General features: G+C 40.3%; 1 protein-coding gene across 1 annotated transcript in view; it reads right to left on the reverse strand.

Moving 5' to 3' along the window:
- LOC126324336 (glutamate receptor ionotropic, kainate 2-like) overlaps window positions 1-13,640 on the reverse strand; it is a 219,385-nt gene that overhangs the window by 42,414 nt on the left and 163,331 nt on the right. The window contains exon 12 of the mRNA XM_049994950.1: window positions 1,658-1,796. Within this exon, the coding sequence (XP_049850907.1) occupies window positions 1,658-1,796 (139 nt within the window). The remainder of the gene's footprint in view (window positions 1-1,657; window positions 1,797-13,640) is intronic.

The raw sequence follows: 13,640 nt of genomic DNA on the forward strand, positions 1-13,640 counted from the left end.
GAATAATATACATTTTTCTCATGTATCTGTATTATAATAATTTCTCTGTGTAAGTTTCGAGGGCAAAGAAATGTAACAAAATGATCTAAAGAGACGACAAGATACGCTCTTTTCTTAATTTTTTAGTCGTCTTCACTTCTTCTCTTGTCTTGGTTGCGCGTAGGCGGACGTCTTGCGAGTCCTGGCAAATGGAGGCATATTTGTACTAATTAAGGAGATAATTATTGATTTAATATTATTGTTTACTTTTAATATGTAAGAGGTGATTCCGATTTCATATCCGCCTTTCTTGAATTAACCTGCATTCGAGTAATTTACAGTGCAACAATCGCCCGCTATTAACATAATATACTTTTTTCTCCACAGCCGCCCGACGCTGCAGAAAACACGTAGCTTTAAGATTCTTATTTTCAGTACAACAGCTGTGGCCCAGAGCCAGGACTCCGAGTACAATGCAATGGTTAACGGAGGTAAGAATAAATACTCTCGCACGTGTGTGGGTCACAATTGTAAATAATAACTTACGATTTTTTGCTTTAAAGTGAACTGACTAGCCGAGGAAATTAATATGAAAAGTTTATTCCGTTGTTCAACTTATATGTTCATGTTTTAAGATTCAGCGAGTCTAACGTTCATTAACGTAATAATTTCCACTGAAGATTAATATTGTTAAAAAAGAGAATGTCACAAAAGCATTTAACTGTAAATCATAATTGAATGAAATATCATTTTGATTAACGCCCACCACGTAAGTCGGCAACAATCACCATTACCAATTACTTTCTGCAATAAATTAAATTAGGACGGCCGACGGACGCGAGACGGGGTTCGAACCCTGGACCGATGACGTTTTGATTAACAATCAAAGACGCTACGTGGGCAACTGTTGGACAAAAACTATTGAAGAATATCTAAAAGTGTTAATGAATGTGTTTATCTGTAGTAGTTAACTGATATCCAAGGTGACTTAAAACTAGAAAATTCTCACCGTATCAAATTAGGTTGAACGGCTTATGGAAGAAACGCCACCGATCTGCTGTTGCGTAGGCAGTCCTTGTCGCCTATGAAATCGATGCTCTGGCGCCTGGGTGGATGGCGATTTCGGGCAAGGGTTTCTGTCTGAAGTATATTTTTCTCCTGTACACCGAAAGCATCGGAAATTTTAGAGGGTTCCAGGAGAAAAATAAATTGCGGATGGAGACCGGCAGCCACGAGGCGGCAGAGCATCACATACATGGCAGACGAGGCCCATCTACGCAGCCGCTAGCGGCATCTTCTCCACTGGTGATCTCCAGTGGCAATCGGTCACTATCACAGAATAACAAGCAACATTGTGAGACGTTCCACCTGCGGTTCGTTAGCGTACGAAGTCACGTTTACTGCCGGAAAAGTGACCGCACGGCCGACGCCGGCGCGTATAGCTCCGACGCTTTATAGCGCCGTTGGATGACATTTCCAGATGTGGGTTCCTGCCGTCGATTTCTTCCTCAAGACATCAACTACAACCCCTTGAAGTTTATTGCAACATTTCTGGAAAGTGGTGTATGTTACTGATCTGAATTATGGAAGGTGATGATTTATTTGTATCCCGTTGCCTGCCAAACTAATTCCGGCCACGTAAACAATTAACTGGATCTATCGTACTAGACGCACGCACCTTGCCACTATGTAGAAAATGAGGGAGACGCCGAGGAAGGCTGTTGCCACGTAGATCCATACGTCAACGGTGAAAGGGTCCATGAATGAGAAAAGACTGCGTTCCATCTTCTCAGCCTTCTTGTACAGGATGCTGATACCTACACAAGACACATTTGTCATATTAGTGCTCAGCACGTACCCAGAATTCCTTAAATTAATCATATGTTCACAGAACAAGAACTCCAAGGTTGCATAAGAAGAGAGTTTTGCTGCAAATGGGATACGCATGGCATGGCACATTTTCCCAAAGAAACAAGCTTGACTGTTCCGGTAACGCTAAAGTCAGTATGATAACTGAGAGAACGTGCTGCTCAGTTACGGGAAATAAATATTAAAGAGAGTGTGGTTTTCAGACTTTGGCGCAAAATAAGGGCCGGCCGCGGTGGTGTCGCGGTTGTAGGCGCTCAGTCCGGAATCGCGCGACTGCTGCGGTCGCAGGTTCGAATCCTGCCTTGGGCATGGATGTGTGTGATGTCCTTAGGTTAGTTAGGTGTAATTAGTTCTAAGTTCTAGGCGACTGATGACCACAGATGTTAAGTCGCATAGTGCTCAGAGCCATTTGAACCATTTTGAGCAAAATAAGGTGCGAGAAAGGTTTGGAGTAGATTCGTGTGTGAGTCGGTTCGGAACACGAACCCACATCCTTTCACTTTGTGGCAGTGCGTGACAACTGCACATCTAACTGGGCGATTCAAAACTTCAATCTGTGATTTGTTTTTCTCCAGGCTATACAGAGCATTTCTTGCTGTGCAGGCAAAAGAGGAAAAAAGTGCGGAGATGCTTCAAATGGCTCTAAGCACTACGGGACTTAACATATGAGGTCATCAGTCCAATAGACTTAGAACTACTTAAACCTAACTAACGTAAGGACATCACACACATATCCATGCCTGAGACAGGATTCGAACCTGCGACCGTAGCAGCAGCGCGGTTCCGGACTGAAGCACCTAGAACCACTCTGCCTCAGTGGCCGGCATAGGGCGAAGAGTTTGACTTAACCACAGCCTAATGGACATAAGTGAAACAGCTTTTTGGCAAAAACAAGGTTGTAAAAGTTGTTCTATTTCAGAAAATTAACGAAAGCTTATACTGTGCATGACAAAAATGTGAAGCACCCAGATGTCCTGGTTAAATGACAGTATGTACACACACACACGTAACAGAGATCAGAGTTGCAGTTCTTTGTGGCAGGTAGAACGGCCACCACCGTGTATTGGTGTCGTTCATGGTTAGTGTTGTTACTAGGCCTCGTAAGTTACACAGTTTGAGTCACTATTGCCACCAAGGATAACTCTGAAATTGTGACAGAAGCGTAAAAGTTTGTGGGACAAATGTTGCATGAGACAACGCGGGCCGTAATGTGACGTTGGTTTTTTGTTGCTAGGTGGGGTTGCTTCAGAGATATGAAAGTCAACTTTGTTTTTTTTTTTTTAATGGGATGCTATAGTTTGGTACTTAATCCCTGGTAGGGCCTATCGAGATGAATCAAATGATGTGTGAGAGTAAGGTCTTTGAAGGTCTACGAAGGTCATAAAGTTGGCATGAACGTCCATTTACATAAGGTGTCGAAGTGATGACCATTGCAGTGCTGCAATCTTCTTAGCATGGATTGAGTGGTATTCCTTATCACATCGGCACTTACCGAAGCACATGCTCTGACAATTCTCTCTCGCACGTCTTTAGATGTATTTGGAATGTCTTTATAAACAATGTCTTTTACGAATCCTCACAAGAAATAGTCCAGAGGCGTCAAGTGTGGCGAACAAGCCGACCGCGACACATCCAATCCAACGCTTTGGGAATTGTCTTCGCAACTCATTTCTAGCCATCAGCGAAAAAAATGCCAGACACCCATCGTGTTGATGCCAGATTCTGTTCCTTGTTCCTAAAGGTATTTCTTCGAATAACAGACCTAATGTTCCTTGAATGAAATTTTCGCTCTACAACGGAGTGTGCGCTGATATGAAACTTCCTGGCAGATTAAAACTTTGTGCCGGACCGAGACTCGAACTCGGGACCTTTGCCTTTCGCGGGCAAGTGCTCTACCAACTGAGCTACCCAAGCAGGACTCACGCCCCGTCCTCGTGGCTTTCATTCCGCCAGTACCTCGTCTCCTACCTTCCAAAATTCACAGAAGCTCTTCTGCGAACCTTGCAGAGCTAGCACACCTGGAAGAAAGGATACTGCGGAGATATGGCTTAGCCACAGCCTGGGGGATGTTTCTAGGATAAAATTTTCACTATACAGTGGAGTGCGCGCTGATATGAAACTTCCTGCCAGATTAAAACTGTGTGCCGGACCGAGACTCGAACTCGGGACCTTTGCCTTTCGCGGGCAAGTGCTCTACCAACTGAGTTACCCAAGCAGGACTCACGCCCCGTCCTCGTGGCTTTCATTCCGCCAGTACCTCGTCTCCTACCTTCCAAACTTCACAGAAGCTCTCCTGCGAACCTTGCAGAGCTAGCACACCTGGAAGAAAGGATACTGCGGAGACATGGCTTAGCCACAGCCTGGGGGATGTTTCTAGGATGAAATTTTCACTATACAGTGGAGTGTGCGCTGATATGAAACTTCCTGCCTGATTAAAACTGTGTGCCGGACCGAGACCCGAACTCAGGACCTTTGTCTTTCGCGGGCAAGTGCTCTACCAACTGAGCTACCCAAGCACGACTCGCGCCCCGTCCTCACGGATTTAATTCACGAGAGAGCACTTACCCGCGAAAGGCAAAGGTTCCGAGTTCGAGTGTCGGTCCGGCACACAGTTTTAATCTGCCAGGAAGTTTCTAATGTTTCTTGCAGGAATGTGGTGTACTTCCTACCGTTAAGATTTCCTTCGATGAAATAGGGGCCTGCAATTCTGTCCTCCAGAATCCCACACCATACATTAACCGGCCACTGTTTTTGGTGTGCAACTTGCAGCAGCCAACACGGATTTTCAGTTGCCCAATAATGCACGTTATGTAAATTAACATTTCCCTGGTTCGTGAATGTAGCCTCCTCAGTAAATAAAATTAAATTAATAAAGTGTCATCTCTATGATTCTGAAGTTAAGCCCATCGGCAGAATTCACTGTACCACATACAATCCATACCAGTTAATTCTTGGTGGTGATTGATATGGTAAGGATGATATTTATGGCGATGCAGAACACGAACTGCACATTCCCTTACGATTTGACGCGAGCTAACACAAGAATCTGGAACCACAGTGGCAAGAGTACCAACTTCCCTTATCTTCTTAGTAACTTTCCATTGCGAGACATTACATTCAATATTGCAATTGGCTACTCGAGTATCCAGTTGCGATAATGATTGTGAGGACGATGTGGCCTATTCCACACCTTATTTTAGATCAATGTGACGATGCTGTGCTATCTATATTTATATGTTTTGACGATGTCATTATCGCCTTACCACTTAAGGACATGGTGTAAAAGAGATCTAAGGATGGTCATTACGGACTGAAACCGGTCATCGTCAAAAGAATTGATATTTTGATTGAAGACTGGAATAAAAACATTTGTAAAGGTATGTCTCAAACATGCTGCGACCTCACGTGTTATCTCTCATGTGACAGTATCGTGGTACCATTTTTCAACTGGACAATTCTCTTCCCCACATGAAACGTGTCTCCGTGAACTGCCTGTGCGAAATTGAAGTATTCCCGAGGGCAGCAAGATCCCCAAATCTATCCCCAATAGAACACGTGTGGTAACCGTAGGGATATCATCTTAGGCTCAGTGCCAGTATCCAAGATGTCAAGGACCATTTGCAACAGCTGTGAGCCAGGTTTCATAGGGAGAGGATATCGTGGCTATTAGAACCCAATTAGTTCATATACCAGGGCAGAGATGGTTCATTGTCTTAGCAAGTTCTTTGTAAATTTTACTCCAAGCTTTCCACTTTGTCACACAGTGTAATATAGTTGAGCATATCTATTTCTCTCTGTCTTTCTCCTATGCATATAACAGTGGAATTCCCATTGCACTCTTAATGTTACCACCCTTGCTTTTAATTTCACCGAAGGTTCTTTTAACTTTTCTACAATACTGATTCAGTCCTTTCAACAATCATTTCTTTATCGTATTCCTCACATTCTCATGCAGACATTTCGCCTTAGCTTCTCTGCACTTCCTACTTATTTCGTTTCTAAGTGATTTGTATTTCTGTATTCCTAAATTTCACTGAACATTTTTGAACCCTCTTCCTTCACCGGTTTCTTCTGTTATCCACGGTTTCTTCTCAATTACCTTCCTTGTACCTACGGTTTTCTTCCCGGCGTCCGTGATTGCCCTTCTTATAGACCTCCTGTCCTCTTCAACTGAACTGTCTACTGAATTATCCATTACGGAAGAATCTATAGTCTCAGAGAACTGCAAGCGGGTCTTCTCATTCTTTAGCACTTCTGTATCCCACTTCCTTGAGCATTGACCCCTCCTGATTACTCTCTTAAACTTCAGCCTACTCTTCATCGCTACTAAGCTAAGATCTGAGTCTATATCTGCTCCTGAGTAGGCCTTAAAATCAAGTATCTGATTTAGGTGTCTCTGCCTAACCGTGCGTAATCTAACTGAAATCTTCCCATATATCCCGGCCATTCCCAAGTATACTTCCTCCTCTTTAGGTTCTTGAATATTCGCTAATATTAACTAAAATTTATAGAAGTATTCAATTAGTATTTCTCCTCTCTCATTGATAGTACCAAACCCATATTTTGCCGTAAACCTTTCTTCTACTCCTTCTCCTACAATCTCGTTCCAGTCCCCTACGACTATTATATTTTTACCTGTTCAATGTCTTCATATACTTTCTCTGTCTCTTCATCTTCGGCTTGCGACGTCGGAGTGTATACCTGAACTGTTGTTGGAGGTGTTGGCTTACAGTCGATTCTGCTGAAAACATCCCTGTCACTGAACTGTTTACAGTAACTCATTCTCTGCCGTACCTTCCTAATCATAACGAATACTAATCCTGAAACTTCCTGGCAGATTAAAACTGTGTGCCGGACCGAGACTCAAACTCGGGAACTTTGCCTTTCACGGGCAAGTGCTCTACCAACTGCGCTACCCAAGCGCGACTCACGCCCCGTCCTCACAGCTTTACTTCTGCCGGTACCTCGTCTTCTACCTTGCAAACTTTACAGAAGCTCTTCTGCGAACCTTGCAGAACTAGCACTCCTGAAAGAAAGGATATTGTGGAGATATGACTTAGCCACAGCCTGGGGGATGTTTCCAGAACTAGAAATTCTCATTCTGAGTCCTAATCCTGTTATTCCATTTTCTGTTGCTCTTGATGTTACCCAACACTCATCTGACCAGAATCTTTGTCCTCTTTTTACTTCACTCCACTTACATCCATTGCATCTAGATTCAGATTATGGAAATATAAATCTTTCCTCAATAGCAACTAAGTGAAATAACCGTTTGGAGATGTGGGAGGATTGATCTGAGAGACTTAGAACGGTGATCGACTACTATTTGTTTTGTTCTGTGGCCGAAGATATGAATAGGTTCACGGCATTTATACCTCCATGGTTCACCATAGTGACAAAAACTGAAATGAACGTATGGAATGCTACTAATGTGTGACACAATTTACATTGTTGCTTTTGCGGTGTATCTGTTTTATATCTGCACAGTTTTTCAGAATTCTTCTGCAAAGTAAAACATGTTTTAGTAGTAACTTTTGTGGTATAGCTATGATGAGACAGCCTTTTCTGTAGCACAACAATACGCTACAGTATAGTACTTTCTTGATCAGGGTAATGTACTTAATAACTACGATATCTATACGCATAGCATTTCACTTTTGTCTATTACAAGGTAAGTACATTGACTTCTACAGAACTTTGCTTACGGACGACGATAATTACAACATTGGGCACATTTTTTACCCTTAAGTAATGACAGAGGTTATCTTACAACAAGACGCATAGTTTAGCGCTATAGTACACGTATTTGAGTGATTAATTTCGTACTAAAAACATTTATTTTTAAAGATTTTTTAATTACAAAGATACAAAGGTTTTCCATGATACATTTCATTCCATTGCTGTAATCTGTAACACATGAGGGTATAATTACATTAATCCTCAGGGGAGGGGGGGGGGGGGTCGTACACGCTTACTTTGTGTACCATGTGTTTGGCAAGAACAAGGAGCCCTAGCTAATATGGTATGCTTATACAACTTTAAGCATCGGTTTGAGATGTGATTGATCTGTTATGATGTTACTATTACGACAACGATGTGTATTATGCTGTTTAGGTATGTTTATGATCAATAAGCTGATGCTATATGAGGAATTTCATTATGCCATGTATTTTTTATGATGAAATATTGAAGAAGTGCCGACAAATATGTAGATGTGTAATAAGGTAAGGAATAATGAGTGGTGGTCAGAGACTGGTTTGTGAAAAAGGATTTTGGAAACCAAGAATCGTACTTTATGAGTTATGAAATGTGTGTACATGTGTGAATGTATCACAATGCCGGAGAAAATTTTTTGGACACTGTTATATTTATAGGATTTGGTTTCTACACATTTGTAATGGAAATTCTCGACCTGTGAAATTTTTAATATGAGACTGTCACTATAGCGCAAACTGCTGTCGTAAATGTTTTGGTAAGAAAGCTAAGTGACCTCAACATAATGCGTTGTGGGCGCCCAGCTGCGCCAGTTGCCTGGAGAAAAAGCCATTAGGTGGAGAAAAAAGAGGCCATTAACCTCACTATTGACATTCCTTTGTAGAAATCATCGCACTCTACGCTATTACCTGGAAACATATGATTATATTGTGGACCTCGTACTTTGTGCTACTTACTGAAATGCTTATTAATTGATGGAAAATGTTCTTAAATCAGCACACCTGATTATGTGTCTTTCTACGAGAGTTGAGAGAATTTCTACTGACTTATGAAATGCCACATGGCCATTGAATGGTGTTTTTATGCTTTGCTTTGTACATAGTTGCTTATTTCATTTGATATATGGTTTCCAACTGTGTTGCAGCATTGGTTTTATAAAATAAAATTAAATGCATTTGCTAATGTGAACAGTTTCTGTCAAAAGATCTTTTAAATAATAATTTTATGATCCACGTTCTTCGAAAAAGGAGCACTTGGAAAGGAAAGAACAACAAGAAGAGACTAATAACAGTACTGCATACATAATTTTCTTTTCGAGTACTTGATATTTTTTTTTATTTTTATTTTTTTTTTTTTTTGTAGAATAAGTTGTTGTGCTGCACCACTTTAATGACATAGACGTTAAGATGTGAATAGACATTTCCCTTATCTGCATTGTTGTCTATAGTGTACTATTTTTTCTGCTTGTGGGTTTGTCATGTTTAGGTATAATATCCATTACCGCTGGATATATTTCGTAAACCACATCAAATACTGACGAATCGATTCAACAAACCAAACGTGTTTGCCAGGCATAGTGCTATGGAATTTCACTTTGTATTACTCTGTTAAGCCAGTTTTACTACTGATTTATTTTTCTTGTTGATGCACATTGGCTCATATTGTTGTAATGTTGCATTTGCTTTGCTAATTTATATTTATTGCTGATAGCTTTGCCAATTTGCATTTTTTGTCATTGCTGTTTGTGTTAATTTTTTTTTTGCTACTGCATTGCATCGTCCCTTAGTATATACAGGGTGAGTCACCTAACATTACCGCTGGATATATTTCGTAAACCACATCAAATACTGACGAATCGATTCAACAAACCAAACGTGAGGAGAGGGGCTAGTGTAATTGGTTAATACAAACGATAAAAAAATGCACGGAAGTATGTTTTTTAACACAAACCTACGTTTTCTTAATGGAACCCCGTTAGTTTTGTTAGCACATCTGAACATATAAACAAATACGTAATCATTGTCGTTTGTTGCATTGTAAAATGTTAATTACATCCGGAGATATTGTAACCTAAAGTTGACGCTTGAGTACCACTCCTCCGCTGTTCGAACGTGTATATCGGAGAGCACCGAATTACGTAGGGATCCAAAGGGAACGGTGGTGGACCTTAGGTACAGAAGAGACTCGAACAGCACATTACGTCCACATGCTAACACGTTTTTATTGGTCTTTTTCACTGACGCACATGTACATTACCATGAGGGGTGAGGTACACGTACACACGTGGTTTCCGTTTTCAATTACGGAGTGAAACAGATTGTGTCCCGACATGTCAGGCCAATAGATGTTCAATGTGGTGGCCATTATTTGCTGCACACAATTGCAATCTCTGGCGTAATGAATGTCGTACACTCCGTAGCACATCGGATGTAATGTCGCCGGAGGCTGCCACAATACGTTGTTTCATATCCTCTGGGGTTGTAGGCACATCACGGTACACATTCTCCTTTAACGTACCCCACAGAAAGAAGTCCAGTAGTGTAAGATCAGGAGAACGAGCTGGCCAATTTATGCCCGTGTTTGTTACAATACGCAACTGAACGCTGGAGGTTTCAAGCGTCAACTTTAGGTTACAATATCTCCGGATGTAGTTAACATTTTACAATGCAACAAACGGCACTGATTATGTATTTGTTTATATGTTCAGTTGTGCTAACAAAACGAACGTGGTTCCATTTAAAAAAACGTAGGTTTGTGTTAAAAAATACTTCCGTGCATTTTTTGTGGTTTGTATTAAACAATTACACTAGCCCCTCTCTTCACGTTCGGTCTGTGGAATCGGTTCGTCAGTATTTGATGTGGTTTACGAAATATATCCAGCGGTAACGTTAGGTGACTCACCTTCTATATCTGAACTCAGTAGATTTAAGTTAGCTTAGGAGGGGGTACGCTATACAAGAGAATGAGATGTGATGAATTGGAAGAAATGCATTGAGAAGTTATATGAAAAAAGTTTCTTTTCTTAAAAAAATGGTACTGTAGAATGAAGAATAATTATTTTAGAAGAGGATATGAATAGATTGCAGAAAGCAGGTATAGATAGGACTTTTTGGGAATAATGATGAATGAAGGGAGATCTCCAAGAAGTAAAGAAAGTTTTGTTTGCAAAATACTGCAGTAAAACAAACCCTGTCCTTTTCTTTTGTGTTATTCCGCTATGTGTTTGTGTATCCTTGTGTATTTGTGTTCTTCCTGTCTTTTCGTGTTTACCTGATAAGAGTTATGTTGCAGAATTTTTCTAATAATGTTTTATTTACTTTGTAAAGATGTTTACACATTATTTATTCTGTTCTGTTTTAATGTTCATGTGTGAAATTAATGTTTCGAAAACTATTATCATTATTTTATTTATTTATTTATGTCATAATTCCTGTGACACTGATGTAAAAGTTTATTTCTATTCTTTTGTAAAGTCCATATTACTGCAAATGCTATATTTACTATTGTGTTCTGTAATGATGTATTTTGTGCCTTTGCAATTGTATTCTAATGCTGTAAATTATAACTATATAGACACCAGTTCTTCAAATTAAGTTTCATTTCGCTGCACACATTTCTGTTGGTCATAGTATATGCACAATATGTGAGAAGTTGGAACTGTTAGTGTTTGCACATGTGTTAATAATTCAGCAAGGGACTGATTAACAGCATTTCTGGTTCTAAGGATAATTCCAAAATCACTGTGAGTGCACAAGTGTTGATTTATGGACTTGCCATATTGTCTGCAAGACTCTTCGATGGTGATTGGGCACCTGAACAGTCACAATAGATGACTGCTGGCAATCACTACAAGGACTGCATTGGGCCTGCACCTTTAATGACCCACCAATACCATTATTTCTACGAGGACTTCAGTTGGTCTGTACCTTTGATGGCCCACCAATACCATACTCTCTACCACGAGTATAGTGGGTCTGCTCTGTGATGACCTACCTACCAATATTCTTTAACTTCGACTGACTCTGCTGTGGGTTTGCTCTGTTGTGGACCATTACCTGTCTGCATGTCAAGAGTCAACATTATGATTCTGTTGGAAGGACAACACTACTTCTTGAAGACTGCATGAAAATCCACTACTTCCGTTTGCATTTTCTTTTACTACTCAGACTTTGTGCATAACATTGTAATTAATACTGTGATGAATGATCAGGATTGTCTTTATGGACTGTGAGAAAATTGTAGCTTTTGACCAACATTGTATCGATAAGTGTGCATTTGATATATGTGTTAGCGTTAATATAAAAATTTTAACAAACATGTATTGGCCAGTAGCCAAAACAAGTTGTAAAATTTTTTGTGTTGAGCATTGGTGTTATGTAAGTAGGCTGTTTAGGTTTTTATATTGGTAACGCCACGTAGCCATCTGTATGAAAATTACTGACTGTGCTGTGTGCAGTCTGTGGCTTGTTGGCATTGGTGTAATATTCGCGATTGTAGTGCTGGGCAGTTGGACGTGAACAGCGTGTCGCGTTGAGCAGTTGGAGGTAAGCCGCCAGCAGTGGTGGATGTGGGGAGAGAGATGGCGGAGTTTTGAGAGCGGATGATCTGGACGTGTGTCCATCAGAGACAGTAAATTTGTAAGGCTGGATGTCATGAACTTGTATATATATTATGACTTTTGAACACTATTAAGGTAAATACATCGTTTGCTCTCTATAAAAATCTCATTTGCTAACTATGCCTATCAGCAGTTAGTGACTTCAGTAGTTAAATCTTTTATTTAGCTGGCAGCATTAGCGCTGGCTGTACTGCAGTAGTTCGAGTAACGAAGATTTTTGTGAGGTAAGTGATTCATGAAAGGTATAGGTTATTGTTAGTCAGTGCCATTCTTTTGTAGGGATTATTGAAAGTCAGATTGCGTTGGGCTAAAAATATTGTGTGTCAGTTAAGTGTTGATCAGAATAAGTAAAGAGAGAAATGTCTGAGTACGTTCAGTTCTGCTCAACTGTTTGAAAATCAAATAACGTACGAGGTTTATCAGAATAGTAATTTACAAATTTTTCTAAGAGTAGGTTTCAACATGGCTGTTTGAGACTTTCGTAAGCAGTGGCGGAAGGAGAGGCCTGAAATCAAACTTGAGTGGTCTTGACGGATGCTTGTAAGGGAGAGAGTTGTGATTTACTATCTTATCTCCCGAACAGGGTCGTCGGCTCGGTCACCTGTGTAGTCCACTTAGATGTCACTTTAAGCAGCTTAAGGCAGATATCGATAAAGAGTTGAAAGCGTCATATTGAGCCGTCTAAATCACCCAATTCTTCCTAGATCTTTGTTGTACATAAGGTGCAGGACGGGGTGCTCCCCAAAGCGGATTATCAAGCCTTAAAGAAAAAAATTGCTCTTCCCCCAGTACCACAGTCTGATCTGCACTTGTTTACGGCTGGTTTCAGACGGTGAGTATTTTTACTACTCTGTACATTTGTGTACTGTTTATTTAATGACTAAGTAATTTCTCAGTTTAATATGGCCTATATAGGCGTTTTTACGTCGGTATTTAAAAGCATTCGCATTTAATTCCTCATAAAGAGAAGTTTTCTCGGTATGCCTATCGAATAGAAAACGCTTCCTGCTATATTCTCTAAGTGTTTCTTGGTGACATGAGGAAATATTCCCTACATAACGGTCACCCTCATGTCCAGCTAAGGAAAAAATACTGATAGTGGGACGAAATTAGCAAAAGCTTCTCTATAAACCTCTGTTAAAGACGAATTCTTATTCACATGAAATAGTTATGGTTTATATATTAACAATAACGTAAAACGAAGATGTTTGTAAGCACGCTTAAAACGATCGTTGTCGATTGACTGGACAAAATATCATACATGAAATCGTTCTTGAAACATGCCTGATAGAGGCAACATAAGATGTCTTCTTCAACGAACACAATGCATTAAGTAACAGCAAGATGAGTGAAATTTCAATATTATCAAACTCACTGATTCGTCAAACCTTTCGTAAGTTAAATATTTTTCTATTGAGAGCTTCTTAGCATAAAATATATGCGAATAGCTTTTAACCTT

This window comes from Schistocerca gregaria, chromosome 2 (assembly GCF_023897955.1).
Source record: "Schistocerca gregaria isolate iqSchGreg1 chromosome 2, iqSchGreg1.2, whole genome shotgun sequence".
Lineage (NCBI taxonomy): Eukaryota > Metazoa > Arthropoda > Insecta > Orthoptera > Acrididae > Schistocerca > Schistocerca gregaria.